This window comes from Anser brachyrhynchus (assembly GCF_964034855.1).
Source record: "Anser brachyrhynchus genome assembly, chromosome: 5".
In the NCBI taxonomy this organism is placed as follows: Eukaryota; Metazoa; Chordata; class Aves; order Anseriformes; family Anatidae; genus Anser; species Anser brachyrhynchus.
The window spans coordinates 38120651-38137909 of NC_137699.1; the positions used below are offsets into that span (position 1 = coordinate 38120651).

General features: G+C 47.3%; 1 protein-coding gene across 1 annotated transcript in view; it reads right to left on the reverse strand.

Moving 5' to 3' along the window:
• Positions 1-17259, reverse strand: part of LOC308196703 (uncharacterized protein) — a 180769-nt gene that overhangs the window by 158635 nt on the left and 4875 nt on the right. Inside the window, exons 3-4 of the mRNA XM_080596106.1 lie at positions 8285-8371; positions 7328-7426 (exon numbers count right to left, since the gene is read on the reverse strand). Coding sequence (XP_080452232.1) covers positions 7328-7426; positions 8285-8355 — 170 coding nt within the window. The 5' untranslated portion in view covers positions 8356-8371. The remainder of the gene's footprint in view (positions 1-7327; positions 7427-8284; positions 8372-17259) is intronic.

Below are 17259 nucleotides of genomic sequence, written 5' to 3' on the forward strand. Positions count from 1 at the left end.
CCACGAGAGGTTTTTCAGTCCATTATTGCTGTCTGACTTCCGTGCTTTTACAAGGAGCGGCACTGCACTGTCTCAATGCTATTTTTCATGCAGCTGATCTCCTCCACAAGTCCAAGGCTCGTGTCTTTAAATGCTCAGCTGCTGCTCACGCATGAAGCACTATCACTGACTTTGATTCAGCTTTTCTATGCGTGAAAACCCACTTGGTTCTTCAGCTGCCCAGGGCTGAAAATGGGAGTGCAACTGAGCGTGGGTGATGTGTAGCCACTGGGGGCACAGACAAAGGCGTTACTCTCTTCTCCTCATCCATGAGACACTGAAACATGCACAACCTTCTAGCAGCAGTTATCACAAGAGGCACAGCTAAAGCCAAAATACTTGAGGGGTATCTCAACCTAAAATGGGGAAGGAGCATGACCTGATGAACTTTAGCTTAGAAGATTTACAGAATTGGCTGAAACTATGAGGAATTACCTGTCAGCATGGCTGAGGTACACAACAGAGAGAACAAAGCAACCTTCGTGCCTAAATTAAGCTAGCTTTTGGATTGCAGGAGGAGGAAAAGTCAGGTTAGCTACAATTCCCAGAAAAAAGTCTGCAACATAAATAAGAAATGAATAAATACCACAAACATTCGTAAGCACAGAAGATAACAAAGCAGAGACTTAAGCTAATATGGATTTAATCAGAAACAACTTGCATCCAACCAAGCTAACTTCCCTCTGTGACAGACCTTGTGGATAGCAGAGAGGCTGTTGATGTTACATGCCTTGACTTGTAAAGCTTCAAATGCAAAACATCCTCATAAGACATCAAATAAATGGGCTCAAACAGACCCTCACAGAGTAGATGCAAAACTGACTGGAAATATAATACTTGGACACTAAATATCAATGGGTCAGTGTCAAAACGGAGGGATTAACCCAGTGGAGTTGCGCTGTGTTTGTTGTGAATCCAGCTTTCTTCAAAGTTTTCTCTAACAACATGGGCCATGAAATACATCACATGCTTGTAAAATATGCAGCTGCTATGGAGCTGGGAAGGACTGCCTGAAGACAGGTTTAAATTCTCATCTTGGCAAAATCGGAAAATTGTCTGAAAAAAATTGGATCACATTCAGTAGAGATAAGGACTGTCCACAATCCTTCAGAAAAATATGGAGGGAGTTGAGATGGACATGAGTCAGCTACAGCTTATTACTACAAAGAAAGGGTGGATATTGTGCTAGGTTGTACAAACATGAGACCAACCTGTAAACCATACGGAGCAACCCTTCTGCTCCGGTCAGCATGGAAAGGCCTTATCTAGAGCATCCCATCTAGTCTTGGGGCAGTGAACTTCAGAAAAGATGTGGGCCACCTGGAAATAGTCAGGATGAAAGCTACAGGAACTATCAAAGAAAACCCAACCTGCAAGAGCTTTGGACAAACTGGGGTTGTTCATCTTAAAAGAGAAACTCCTCAGGAGGCAGGACACAGCAACAGTCCTTGGATTTGTGGAAGTCCCACCTGCCTTTCCTGGGTACTGGACAACCTCATCCTCGGAAACATGCAGAAGGTCATCAGCATGAGCTTCGGGAGGGTGGTTCAGTAGAGACCACGGCATGAGCAAGAACTTTTGGCGGCTGCTGGCAAAGAGCATGAGCTACTGATAGCCTTCGCCTTCCCCAGCCCATCCAGAAGTCCCAGTGGAAGGCAGGCTCTGCATCCTGCGAGAGCAGCCAGGCCTGAGTGCGTGTGAGACCTTGATTGGAAACAGGCCGCTCTTCACATTTCAGCTCTGCTTCTGGCAACGTGTGAGAGCTTCCTCATTCCTGGATGGTCTCCTCATCCCAGATGAGGGAGCTGGTGTCTGGGGAAGACCTTTAGTATTCACTACAAAAATGTTTCCATCCCCTCACTGGTCTCTTCTTGTTTCACCAAGGCACGCGGACAATCCTGTTTGTGAGAAGCACCCACCGACCGTCCCTGGCTCTGGCACGGCTCCACAGCCGCCTGACTCAACGCCTATTGCCGTCAGCGCAAGAGGCTGCCATTGACAGAGAGCTGGTTTCAGTGGGGCCCGAACAGGACCTCAGACAATGCAATGGGAACGAGAAGTGAGGAGCCCATGGCTTCCACAAGTGACTCACCGGATTTTGGAGCAGGGGGAAAACCCTGAAACACAAGTGGAGGGACGTTACGCTGGGAGCCATGCAGAAGGCACAGCAGACCAAACTGCAGCGCTCTGCGGGTTTGGGAGCCACCTCCCCTCCCCAGACACCCTGAAGAGCCGGCTGCCCTCCTGGGGATGGGGTGAAACGCTGGGCCTCGGCGGACCTGTGAGTTCCTCTCCACAGCGGCAGCAGATGGGGCATGCCACGCTCCCAGCTGGAGGGAGTGAAATGTCTCCAGAGAGAGGGGCGTCTCCGGTGCTCACAAAGCCTAGAGGAAGGCCCAGGCGACGAGAACAACAAGCAGCAACCAAAACTCCGTGGAATATGAAAGGGAGAAATAAGTAAAAGCAGATGGAGTTGTGTCACAGAGGGCTCTTCCCTCACATTCCCAGCATACCAGGAACGGTCACCTCCCCTGCCCACAACGTCTCTGTCCTCGCTGAACTGGGCCGCGCCGCTCCCAGCTCTGTCTGGCAGCCCTGGGCCGCAGGGAACGCTCAGCTTCGCAGCCCCACACACACGTTGCAGCCCGAATTCAACCCCCGCCCTTGCTCCAAAGCAAAGCCACCGGTGCTGAAGGCCCAGCGTGGCAAATCCACAGCAGGCAAAAAAACAGAGGGGTCGAAAACCTTTGGAAATTTGCATCGTACCATGTTTTCTTCATCGCTTTTCCAACCAGGTTCAAACCTGGTCACACACACACATGCTGGTCTAGCCACCAATTTAAATATTATTTAATGCATAATTTTATCTGAATTCAGTTAAACTGGGGCAAAAACCTATTTGAACAGGGTCAGTTTGGCCTGAGCTACCTCACCATTCGCTCACATCATATCGCACACTGACTTAACCAAATTTTAGTTTTTTTTAAAACAATAACTTCCATTTAACAAATGCATCTTTGTGTGTATGTCAATCCTAACTTGTGCTTGATCTGGACTAGACAGATATCTTGTATATTGCACGAGCTGGTATGGATGCATTTCCAGTATAATGATGACATCCCAAGCACAGATCACATCCTTACCTGCACAGAGATACCTGTGTTACCTCATCACAACGAGGAGCTGTATGGCTTTAAAAGCAGTAGCCCAAATACAGTGCTATAATTTTTATTTTTTTTTCCATAAACTCTCAGAAAGCAGGGGACAATGGTTACATTTGAACTAAAACAACCATACACCAGCAGCACTGGATGATTTCACTTTGCTTTCTGGAAAATGCTGCATTCAAGCTAGGCCAGTGAAGGCAATCCAGTACCTAGGGCATTTTTACCATTTGTTAAAAATGCCAAATTGTCTTTCCAGTTAATTTACTGACATAAAAAACAGCATATTTTCATTGCTGAGTAATTAGCAGAGATTTTACTGGGCCTGTTCTGTGGGTCTGCTCTGAAGCAGGAAACTAACAAAAATGTCTGGGGAAGGCCAGCAAGGCCTTTGCAGATTCAGATCTGCAGCCACCATGGAAAGACTTCACCAGTCTGAGAAGCGTGGCTTTACAGGAGTCCACAAAGAAGCAAATGCACTCATAAATGTAACTTCATACAGTCCTTAGCTAGCTGAAAGTGGGGAAGCTTTGCTGTGGTCTGCACAGCAGAGAGTCTACTTCAAAGAGATTATTCCCCAACATAGAACCTATTATGCACGACTTTGTGTTTGCAAAGTCCCAGCATTATGATTTGGTACCAGTAAAAGGAATGGCTTCTGAGGGATAGACACTCAGCCCAGGCTCATCTCAAAACACTAAGAACATGTGCTTGTCTGTTAATCACCTTGCACGGATACCACGGAAATAGAGGCAAAATAATTTTAAGAGATTTTAGGTGACTTGAATGCTTACCCACTAGCTACACTTTGTGACTTAACACATGCATTTTACCCAATGTCTGACTAGGGGCAATTGGTGCTGTTCCATCATTACTGGTGCCAATCTCCATCAACAGGAGATCCCAGGAGTTGGACTTGATGATCCCTGTAGGTCCCTTCCAGCTTGGATATTCTATGATTCTATGGACAGAGGCTGTCTGTATTCTGTACAAGTAGCTGCTCGAGTCTGCACAGCAGACAGAGAAAGCTCAGGTATGTTTTATAGTTACCATAAGGATAAAGAGGGCCCCCCCTTCTGATGTTGCTCTCTGTCATGCAGATGCAGCAAAGATGGGCCCAGGTGTGTGACACCTAGCACAGACCTGTGTCTGGAAGCCTGAGCTGAGAAACAAACAGCCCAGGAAGAGCATTTACCACCTCCTGGCCACCGTGGGTTCTCGTGCTCAGCTCACAGGAGCACCAGTTCCTCCCAGAGGTTCCCTGAGCTGACTCCACACAAGCTGGGACATCCAGCCAGTGCTTTGGAGGGCCGAAAAGAGAGGCTAGATTATACTGAAGAACAGGATAGCCACATTAGCATGGCCCACAGCCAAGCCCGGCCAGCTGCCTGAGCTACTTGGCTCGGCTGCAGACTCACACTGACATAACCATGTCCCCCCAAGCGCTGGAGCCACCTTGGGCATCTCCGCGGGGTGCTGCATCACGCCGGGCAGGCGCGCTCCAAGGGAGCACAGTCTAAACAGAGAAAGGACAGGAAAGGGAAGAGAGACATGAAGTAATTCGCCTGAGGTTACACAGCTGGTCTGCTGTGGAGCCAGGTACTGCACCCGACTCAAGCGCGCTGTCCACTTGACCACACTGTCAGCCTGCCAGCAGGGAGCTCAATACACAACCTAAGCCACTCGCACACATATGGTTGCTGGCACGTTGCTCAGGAGGAGGAAGACAATAACAGACCATCTAAGGATAACATAATACTGTATATCAGATAATGCCGAGAGGGGCCCGAGCCAAGTATGCTTTTCTCCCTCCCCCCCCCCCCCCCCCCCCCTTCAATGGAATTTTCTTGTGTATGTGTGTTTTATTCTGAAGACGACATTTGTTTGCCTAGGAGAGAAGATAATTCTGCAGACCATTTTCTTTAAAAAAAAAAAAGAACTTTCCAGATCACTAAAAAAAATTTACAAGTTTTTGAAAAAGAGAAGTCAAATGCAAGAAGAGCACTCAGTGAGAACAAAGTGAAATAACAGAAATAATATCAGAATAATAACAGAAGCTCATCTTAAGGTCTGCAGATTAACCCTGCATTTTCTCAGCCACACTAAATTCATGGACGCTTTCATAACCTGCTTCTCTGCTGCCTCCAGGACCACCCATTCCTGTCAAGGAAGTCCTTTCACACCTCCCTACCACTAAAGCAACACCTGAAGAGAAACATGGATGAATCTCATCAATAAGATAAATAGTAAAAAACACACATGAGTCTCACCTACAAGTCTCACCTACAGCCTTGAGCAGTTTTAATGAGTTTTATGTTTCCAGCTAATGTCATCTCTCCTACTGCTTCATCTCCAACGTCTGTTCCTATAGTCAAACCACAGACCGAGGACATGCCAGGAAGAGAAATTTTCAGGGAGAAGGACCTTTTCTCTTCTTTCCGTGTCAGTAGTTTTCATTACTTTCAGCAAAGGAAAGCTGAAAGCTAGAAGGACAGTGCAAAAGAATCCCGAACCAGAAGTTTGTGAAGTAGCTGGGAGCATTCCCATCACAGTCAACAAGCTTTGAACTGAATCCAGGAAGTGGACAGATGCCACAGTAAGAGGTCTAGAGATGCATTTTCATAGCAGCTTAAGGCAAACGGTTTTTAAAATTTGTCCCTTCACGCATGGATTGTGTAGTGGATCCTTTTTTAATTCCTACTTGCAAATACAACAGCAGAAATCTCATAGAAATATCATTTGGTACTCAAAGAATGCTTGGCGTAAGTTGAGGAGGATATGGTATAATTTTTCACAAGTAATAAATGTTTAAGTCATGCTTGAAGTGCAAAATTCAATTCAACTTTAATTATAGAGGCGTCACTAAAGCTCTTATTATGATTTTATAGGCCACAGAGGAGATCGGATCAAATTCTCAAGTTACATTGAATGAGGAAGAAAAGGCAAAGAACAGATCACGTGCAGGACAATTCACTTAACCAGCACTGCTAATTTTTGTGTTACCATTCTAGGGGTGGAGATAAAGGAATGAGAGGAGACGAGACAGGACGTTAATTGAGCTGATCCAGAGATGACTGCTCTTTAAGGATGCCTGGTACAAGCTACACACACGAGGGCATTGAAGACACTGTTGCTTGTCCTGTACTTTGCCACTGAGGCACACTGAGCTAGCTCTGCTAGGATTTTAGCCCACATATGATCGGCCACTTCGCCAGCTGCAGCAGCCCAGCTTTCCTATAGTCTAAGGCTGTTGGTACACGTGCTTTTTTTCCCCTCAAAAAACAAATAAAACAGACATGCCTGCATTAGCATCAATATGCAAAAATGCGCACATCAACCTCCACAGGCACCACAACGAGCTGGATCTCCAGGCGTAACCCAGCGAGGGTAAAACAATCCAGGTGGTCCTTCAATGCACAGCGCCAGAGCTCCAGCAACTGCAGCCAAGGGAAAGATACAGTAATCACATCATAACGCACTGCCTGGATTGTTTTATCGAGATTAGGAAATAATATTCTAATTAAAAATAAAGAGCTGGTCTACGAGGACATGGCCGCGTATATGACATCACTGGTAGCCTCCTGAGCACGTGCGTTACAAGCAGACAAGGTTCCTCCACGTTTCACTTCATCTGACACTTAAGGCAATAATTCATTTCTTAACTCTAGCTGAAGACACACAATTTTATGGGAACCACAAATCAAGGCTCTGCATGTTTTAAAGGCTGACAGTATTTTTTTTTCTAATAAGATTTCTTCTTTGATTAAATAGTCTTTATTTGCAAAGAAAAGTGAAGAGAACCATCATGTCTGCAGCAAAATGGTTACGTAGTCACAGCGAGTCCCTACAATAATACTTGACAGTTGTGCACTTTTTTTTTTGCATGTGTTGCAAGAATAGTTGAAGAAAACGGGAAAAAAAAGAAACCAAAGAAATGTACAGTAAGCCATAGAAAACAGGAGAAAAATGATGTTACAGAAAATACAAGTCAGAGGAAATATTTGGACAGCCAGAGAAATGTCATCACGCAGTAATGGCATCAGCCTACAAGTGTTTTGCAGCAGTGTTATAGCAGTAGGTGTAACAGTGACCCACTTAGGCCAAATGACGATAGGAAACCGTACCTTGGAGAGGTCCCATTGTAAATAGAGAGGTTTGCGTTGCACAGGACTGGTCTGGAATTCTTGACAAGACAAGCAGCAAAAACAGACTCTCCCAGGCTCCTGGACTCCAAGTGACACCGAATGACATGTGATAGGAGGGTTGGAAAAAAAAGTCAGGATAAATGGAATGAAGATTGGAGCAAATACATTTTTAAAAGCCTTCTGGAAAAACAGAGGTCTGCACAGGGCCTTCCAAAGTATCTGCCCATTCATGCAAATCAAGAGGATGTCAGGGTCTGTTCTACGGCTTCTTTAATCCAGTTATATCAACTTGTCTAATTAAAAAAATGTCTCTCCTCAGAGCCTTGCCAAGGAAGAAAGGTAACCTCCCCACAGCTATTTCTGAAGTGCTTTTAAAGCCTCTAGTAACCTCAGGCTACTCGGTACAGCTACCTGGCACGTAACATGGTCAGTTATGGCAGACTCTTTGTTAGCAGTAGCAACACCAGCCTATGGTTATTTGTAGTCTAGACAGAAAGGCAATGGGAGGGGACATAAGCAACCTATCTTGCAAGCAAACTCTGAAGAAGCCATCTTCAAGGAGAAGACACTGCAGGGCATTACCGTAGCAGGAAGGACAAAAGCCGTGAGCTGTTTCCTTTCATTACTCATCCTTTCTCACCACGTGCCACCGCAGTTACAATTTTCCCCGTGGCAGAATTCCTGGCCAGTGCTGGCAGTGACGTAGAGCAGGGTGGTTATAGTCACACAGATTTACTCTGAAAGAAGGCAGCTGCTGTGCTGTGCTGGAGAGCCTCGTCCCATTCCACACGGATGTCACTATGGATGTTCAGCACATTCCCTTGTCTACAGCAGAACAGGTACAAAGGCACCAGACACTCCCAGGCACCAGAAGAGTCAGGACAAGAACTCAGTGCTTTGATCTGTCCCACCCCTCCAGATCCCAATGACACGTACCACACTTTGTGATGCCTTCCTTCCCACAGAACATCCCATTTTCTGCTTGGCTGCACGCTCTGCTGCTGCATGCCCTCTCTTGCTTGGCTAGACAAGGAACCAATTAGTTAAAGCAATGAGCTGAAACAATTAGGCAACTTGTTCACCTAACCCAAGAGCCCCGACCAGTACAACGGAATGAGCTGAAAACTTTGAAGACAGACAGAGATGTAAGAAAGATCACAGCATTTCTTACCCAACCTTTCTCCTGGGATCAGAGGGGACAGTTGTGAAACATATCAGAATTCTGTTTTCTTCTTTCCTTCTGTCTGAGGGCTTAATTTTTATTGGGATGGTGTTGCAAACAAGCCAGCTAGGGGCTTCAGGAAATGTCTCTATCCCTGATCCCTCACAAACAAGCCCAAAACATTCTTCAGTTGGTCTTTGGAAATTAGCTGAAGCAAAGGGACTCGAACTCTGATGCGGACATGGTTAAAAACTGTAAGAAGCTTCCTAGACTGGAATGGCACCTACAGGCTTAACGTATTTACATTAATCAAGATTCAATCAAAGGCTTATTGGCACTCTAGGTCTGTGCTCCTGCATTACAAATAGCAATCGAGATTTCTGGGAAGGTTTAGCCAAGGCCTTAGCATAACTTGCAGCTACAGTACAAAAATACATAAACCATATAAGGTTACATACTTCATTAAATGTTAGCAATATGCTTAAGACTAAAGCTATGGCATGCACTTTATATACAATTTTGATTGTCTATAATCCGTGTCAACACAGCTGTGCTACAGACCTCCTAAGTCACTGTTAGCAAGTCCATCTGCTTCACTGAACTGTGTCTAGTTTTCAAATAATGGCAATTTCTTTAACATTTTATGATTCCTTACTGTGAAAACTGCCTCTTGCGTGAGCCAGTGTCAAAATCTGACTAATGTTGCAAACCGTGTGGTGCAATGTGATTTTGTTGGCAGTAGGAGAAACATAAAAATGTTAAGACACTTCGCAAAAGTTTCAAAAAGGAGTCACTGAATAAATCTTTTAATCTCAAGTAGCACGTACTTCATTACATCAGCATTTTTCAAGGAATGTTCCTATTGTCAATGAAAATTAGCTCCAAGAATTTGAAAGCATGAGGACTTAACAAGGGAACCCAAATCCCAGAATTATGGCTTTTGTGTCAAGCAATCTGTAAAATACCAGACTTCTGAAAAACTGGCTCTTCCTCTCTACAAACACAAGCCTTTACTACCCCAGTATGACCAAAGCAGATAATCTTTACAGGAAGATTTTTGATAGCTCTTAGAAAAATGTCATCACGCCCATCTGTTTTGCTCTGTACTATATCCACAGAAACTCCAGTGGAAGAAGGAAGACGGCACAACATCCCAACACCAGTAACAGGACTGAGGCTTGGGACCTTAATTCCCATGCTAGGCTCCCTACATGCCCTACAACAATCGGCGCTTATTCAAGGTTAGCAGAAAGGTGTAACGGAACACTGCATAAAGCAGGTTGTGACTTGCCTTATAGAAAAGTCAGCATTTCTCCATAACAACAAGAACTTCAAATAACTCAGTCACATAAGACAAGAGGCCATGTAGCTGTTGCCTCTTAAAATTACCCTTTATTTTACAAGCTGAAGAACAAATCCAGCCCATTTGCAGACTCAGCAATGACCGTGGCCACTTGCCCTGCCTGATATATGGGCACTAGCTAGTGGCGTAGGCGTGCTCCTGGAGACATTCTGCTGCATGACTTACTGTGTGCTTTTTGGATTTTGCTCTGCTCCTTACAGGAAGCCTAGACATTTGTACCTCCAATAGACACTTTCTCGGTTATTATTTCAAGCAGAATGAATAATATCTGGCCAGCTCACTGCTCAGCCAAGAGAACCAAGCAAAGTGATGGGGGTGAGTCAGCAGCTCGGGCTATTGCTCATAAGTGGATACCGAGCTTACATCTCAGACCAGCGTAACACATGCACGGAGGTCTGTCTTCCTGTGCCACGTGCACAGTGGGCTGATCATTACTAAAGAGGCCTTTTTCCTCGCCAAGAACTAACCTTCAGGGTGACCTAAGTTCTCCTCTCCGTGTGAAGGCCGAGGCAAAGCTGTCAGCTTCACAGCCTGGGAGGAGGTCGGGATACATGGGGACTGCCACCCATAGAGCATTCGCTGGGGTGCTTCAGTCACCTCTCTGCTCTCTATTTCCTTGTGCTAAGCAGAAAGGATGAAGTGAGGAGCACTCCACGCACAACTAAACCTCCACAGCCCTTCGCTGCTCTCCTTGGAAAAACGGGGCACAGCAGAGGCCCTCTTCTCTCCTTCACCCCACTGACTCACCACGGGGAGACATCCCAGCCTCCGAGCCGTGCCAGGACTGATGTCGTGCTCGGAGCAGGAAAGCAGAGGCCATTGCTCATACCTGCTTCCCAGCACAGCTGTCAGGTGTGCCGATACAGTCCATTGCCACATCTGCTCCATCACACTCGGAGCTCCGCTGAAGGCACAAAGAGCCAAACTAGACCATTCAAAAGTGATAATTCAGGAAATAAACTATTTAAAAGGGCCCGCTTCTCTCCCATTCTGTTCTTCTAGTTTCTCTACTCCCCTCCCACGGTAATAAATCCATCTGTAATTTTCCTTGCACTGACACTTTGGATACCCAAGGCAGACATTTCCTGCTCCCGTCAAAGGTGAAAGCACCCAAATCTCCTGCAAGCCATAAAGGCACCTCACCTAAATGCTTTTGCAGTTCTCAGAAAGCCAATGTACTTGGAGTAACTGGAAAGACCTTGACCTGGATGCAAGGGCCCAGTGGTACTGCTCAGGCTGGGATCAGAGAGAGGCAGAGGCAGCGCTCCAAGAGGACTACGCCGTGAGCCAAGATACACACTGAGACTTGGGACCTGTTTTAATTATTGTTTCATTTCTTTCACTGCTCAGGAACATGTAACAAGCTGAAATGTGCGTTGTGCCTGTAAACATTTACTTTCTTTCAGTCTTGTGCAATGCTATGTCTCATTCTCTTGGATGGTGCCTGGAATGCAGGAATAGCCATAACACAGCGGCCGAGCAACCAGCGACTGAGCTGTCCGTCTCCGACAGTGACCAGCACAAGCTGCTTTGAAGGAAGTTGCTAGAAACCCCACACTGGGCAATTGTGCATTAGGTGGCCTCTGAGGGAAGTTTCTTCTTTCTGCCACGCAATTTGTGCTTGACTCACGCCCTAAAAATCAGCAAAGGCTGTCTGTCCGTCCTCCAATTCTTTTCCCATGCCGATTCGTGCACTCAGGGTGCTTTCTGCTTGCGCACTTGCCAAGAGGAAAAGATTCTGGTGGTGTGCTACGCGGGGTTACACAAGTTAAGCGTGCCCTGCACGGATTACCACGTACCTTGCACAGTCAGCCACGTGGGGCTGCAGTTGCCGTAAGCCTGATGGCACACAGACACAGAAATCTGAGTCAGTCCCAGAGCGCTCCGAGGTCTCTTCGCCAGACCAGCTCACAGATGCACTCTGGCCCTTTGTACCCACAGCCTGCGAGCACGAGGCGTTTGGGGATCCTGCCCCTCTCGCTTACCAGAACGGTTGTTTTCAAGCAGCACAGGGGCATGCACGCCATCAGTGACTTGTGATCTTCTCCAGGCCTTCAGCAGAGAAATTATCTCGCAATTTGGCAAACCTCACCAGATGCACAAGAGGCCGGCTGGGGCCACAACGAAGAGCCGACCGGTCCGGGAGCACGGGGGCCTCCCCCATCGCTCCGGCAAGGCCGTCTGCCTCGAGCTGAAAAGGAAGGGAACCTTTGCCCCTTCTTCTCAGTTCGAAGGAGCATCTGCAGGACTGAAGCCAATCAAAGCCAGCTGTGTAAAACGAAGGGGGGGCAGGGAAACGCTGATTATTATGACTAGGAAAAACGCTATTAAAAAAAATAAAGAAAAGGGAAAAACTGATCCCATATGGGAGGCAAATGAAATACAAATGCAAAACAGGCCATTACGCAGTGTCTGTTGTAAGGCTGCTGCGTCGGGGGCCGCGTTCATGTGTCGGGACGCGGTGCCCCTGGGACCTCCGGAGATGCCCCTCTGCTCTGCGGCGGGGAGAGCGATACCTTGGAGCATCCTGGGCTGACCGGCACGGGGGCTGCAGATTAGCAGCCCTTGCAGGCTGACCGAGAAGCTGTTCGACTCCCCCACAGACACTCATGGAGAATAACCTCAGGTCTGCCAGACCTCATCATTCCACCAGCCCTCTTCTGCCTCAGCCAGCTATTCCAGGCAATTTCGCTGCTGGCCTCTTGCTCCTCTTGAGATGAGTTATTGCCCTCCTCCGCTCCCACTGGGTCGCCCACACGGCTGCCCTTTTGTCATTCCCCTTCTCACTCCGCACTTCCCCTTCTTCAGCAGATCATCTCCATCACCCGCTCCATCTGCCTACCCAACATGTGCCCTTCAAGCTGTTCCTGAGCTACAGCCAAGCCCCTGCAGGCTCTCTGGGGCAGCCTTCAGCAACAAGGAGGCTTTAGGGGTGCAGGCAGGAAGCGCAGTCCAATCTCAGCCCCCTTTTACGCTCCCAGGAGGGAATGAAATGCCCACCCTGTGCCAGCCATAATCCCAGACTCACAACGTTACCAGACCAAGGTGCCTGAAAGCCAGCTCTCTTTTCCTTCTCGTTCCTCAGCTGTTTCTTCTGCTGATCTTGAGGCACAAGGACAGTCAGAGCAATGGGGGCTCGCTTCTTTGGTGGTGCTGGTGATCATTGATCCATGGGAAGAAAAACTGGAGGGCAGCAACATGACTTCTCGTGCCTGTGCCCTCTGCTCCCCAGAGAAAAAAAAGACTCTCCAGATCTCAAGGGACAGATGGTTGAAGGGTGGCTCAGTCTGCCCTGCTCTTGTGATTCTGTCGAAGGCTCACAATATTTGGTACTTTTTTTTTTTTTTGAGGCCCATGCCCATATGCGAATCTCAGCATCTATTTAAAAGACAAAGAAAGTAATTTCTTGTCTGTAGTGGAGAGAAAATATACAAAAATCTGAACCTCAGAGTTCAATCCACAGAAAAAGAAAAGAAGCTCTAAGAAAATCCATAGGAAACTCTCCCTTAACAAGCCAATCTCACATTTTTGAGTCCAACTCAGCTACACTACAATCCTGCTATGTGAGGGCAGAAGACACTTTGGCCACCCAGATGCCCTGCTCTAAAGACATTCCCAAGCCTGGCTTCTTCACCCACCCTGGGCCAGGGACTGGGCAACCTGTGCCTGCTTTTTGAGCACCATCAAAGCTCTTCTCTCACGTGTGCATTTGGGGAAGAAGCAGGAAGAGCAAGGGCCCTGAAGACATGACACTTCTCAGTACTAGCGTATTCCACAACATGCCCAGGGCCACAGCCAAACGCATTAGACCGCAGCACTCCCAGATCCTACTCAAGAGTCTTCATAATTCCTCTTTTCAAGCCAAGAAAAACAGAGCAAGCAGAAAACAAATAACAGTGGGCAAGCAGGAGTATTTCTCCCTTACTACAATGGCCTTAAGCAATCAGAGAGGTAGGGCTGATGAACCTTTAATTACTTGTGCAATAACGACCTCTGTTTCCAGCATTCCTTGGCAGGCAGGAAGTGGCTGGAGCAGTCAGGGACCTGTTATGCTCTCCTCTCCACAGGCCTGAAATCGATACGAAGGCCCCTCACCCAGCTGGTTGCGAGTTTCAAGATACACCCTGCACAGAGGTTGTTTATAGCTATTAAAAGCAGCGAAAAGAAAATGCAATAAAAATAAACAGCTCGTCTATTGAGGAGCTATTACTGAACCGCACGTCTCCACAACTAAGGTGTTCAAAGCTCCAACACTACTTGTTCCAGACAGTTCAAAGAGAGATAGAAAAAGCAAACTAGAAAAACCACACCTCAACCTCAGTTTATTGGTATTTTGTGTACTGCCTCATGCTCAAACAGAGAGGGAATGGAGGGGGCACTTTTCACTGCAGACCCCTAAGTGGTTCCCTGACAGACAGAGCAGGGACGCTGGGGAAGTGACTACCCGTAAATAATTTCTGCAACAGTAAACCAAGGCAGCAAGGGAGGTTAAGGAATTGATCCAAACTCAGCCGAGTAGTCTGGATGTGAAGTTGACTCTTCTGATTCACAAACCACTGAAGTGACCTCTCCTTTGAGGGAAACCTAGGTGTTCACAACAGAAGGCACTACACCTTCCCACAGGGTCCAACACACAACTTAGACGTACCATAGGTGAGCCAGCTGCCAAACTTGTCAACCTTCCCAAGCTCCATCTTGGCTGGGATTCTGCAATGCGGCAGGCTGACCCAAAGGTCAGAAAAAGAAACCCTGCAAAAGACAGCTCACAGGCTATTTTGCTTCCCGAGGAAATAAGTCTCTTCCTATCCCCACCTCCATCTGCTGGAGTCAGCTTATGCCTTGACGCATGTGGCACTGACGACTTCCCAAAGCTCTTGTTCTTTTAGTATTACCATTAGCTCTTTGATATCTTGGTTATCCACAGAAACAGCCAGAGTGTGTCGGCATCCAGCAAAGTTCTTGGCCCTGAAATTCTGTGGCAAGGAATTGCACAACACTAACCTAACCCAGTGTCGAGTGAAAATATTTCTGTGACAGTTTCTATCTTGCCCTCTTTTTTGTTTCTCTGACAGTCCCCACTCACATACATTGCAAAGGGAGGTACTTCTGGATAGCTCATCTCTAATCACGTTCCCTCTACTTCTAGAATGAGCACTTACGGGGTTTTCAGTCGCTTTCCACACGAGGTCTTTTTTTCTTTCCTCAACTACAGTCACAGCTGGTTCCTCAGCTCTCCCTCCATTTGGAAACAGAGTTGGCAAGATAACATGGTGTGGCCCAGTATGAAAAGGATCCTTTACAACAAAGAAAGATGTCCCAGGACTGTTGAGCAATTTTCTTATTGGTTACAACAGGAAACGGATAAAAGCACTCAGCTCCTACCAGTCAAAGTTTCTCCTTTCTGTTGTGCACCAAGGCCGTACAGAAGAACAAAGCAGTGCTACAAAAGAGCTGCTTTGAGAACAAGACTGAGGTTACAGGCAGACCCATCAGTTTCTGGCATCTTACAAGCCAGAAGGGTAAAGAAGGGTAAAAAAAAACCTACAAATGGCAGAACGCTGTGTTGCTCTCAAGTCTGTTCCAACTGAATTATCCATCACTTTCATCAGGCACATTTCTTTCTACTGCACACTGCAGTAAGCTGCCCGCTGCATGCTGTCACTCTCAGCACTCAGAAACGAGAACACATGTGAAAGAAGCACCCCAAGGGACATGCCCGGTTGTTAACCTAAAGACATTCACCTCCCTTGCTCAGCACCCTTAGTTTTCTTCCTGCTGTTTGAGCTCCTAGCCTTGTAAGACACAAGGAAGGGCAGCTAGACAAAACTGCCTCACCCCCTGAGATGCCAACTCAAAAGGAAGGGAACAGTAACACAGATCCCCACTCCCCTCGTGCAGTTGGGACACTATCTCTAGCAATAATGGCACAGGTGAAGCCACCTCAAGCTCCAGGCCCAATTCATTCAGAAGGGTTAAAGGCGAGGGGGGTTGGAGAGAGCTGCACGTCTGGCTTGAAAGCAACCCACCAGAGGATCCTGCAGGCAGAGGGGGGATTAGTAGTGTTAGGTAACTGCTCAGAGCACCAACGCCAGGCAGGCCCAAGGGCTTCTCAGGCCTCCTCGTGCTCCCCCTGTCGAGGTTTGCCTGAGCAGCCCTTAACAGTGGGGCCCACCTTGGAAGCCCACGGCACAACTACTTCTGCACAAGCAGTAGCAGTATCAGGCCCAACATGGGGGCAAAGCAGCAAACAAAACGGTCCACAAGCTCTTGCAGCTCTGTTTCATAAGGGCCTGGAAAGCTCCTCCCCTCCTCTTCCTCTAGCCCCTCCATAAAAGCTTTGCATGCAGAGCTGCGTCTCTTGGGTCCCTCATTCTCTTGAGCAAAGTAAACAGACCTCCCGTGCAGCGACAAATGAACAACAAACAAACAGAGGGGGAAGAAAGAAAGAAAAAAGTCTCACTGCCAACTTGGAGATTTTTTTTCGGCATGTTTAATTTTTCAAAAAAAAAAATGTGCAAGCTATGCCCTGGGGGTGACCCTGCACAGAGCTTCCTCCAGTCCCCCTCGCACTGCTGCAGCCACTCCGTCCTTCCCTGGATGCAGGCGCACGCACACGGAGCCCGAAGAGTCCTGGCACCCAGACGGCTTTTTCTTTTTCAGGCATGCCAAAACAAGCTAAGCTCCTAAATCCCTTTTAGAATCTGGCCTTGTGTGGAAATCTGTTTGCCTCCATCCTCTGTTTATTTTCTTTTGTTTTCAGGTTTGTTAGCCCAAGGGCAAATGTTGTTCCTAGCACCAGTTTTGGTTGTTGGGTGTTTTTTTTTTTTTGGTATTTATCTTTCAATCAAGTGTTCCTCCTTGCAGGGATAAACAGGATGTTTAGAGACTCTGGGTATGACGACCGGTCTCTGACAGCTGTTGTGACACACCACACACTGGGTTTGCCATGTGTGCGAGCATTGGCACAGCCCCGTCTGCAGCAGCCTGCCTGAGGAGATGGACTGCATGACCTAAGAGGCCTTCACCAGCTCTCCATTTCCAGCACAGGCTCATCGCAAACACACCACCCGACCCAGAGCAATTCCCTGCCCTCTCCCTCCACTTGCCAACCCCACAGCCATCCCCCTCCTAGAAGACTTGTTTTGCTTCCTTTGCTGCACCTTTACTTGCTACGCTGAATTACGTTTTGCCTCTCAGGCATTTTTATTTCCAGGTACATACACATGGACAACAGTCCAAGTGCTTCTAAACCACACCGCTTCAACAGAGGGAGTTTCCCCAGCCTTTTTTTTAGGAAAGGAACTTTTCCAAACCCTGAATCACTGACATTGGTCTGACTCCTAAGCCCAAAACTTTGCAAAAATGAAGCACAGACAGCATTAAGTA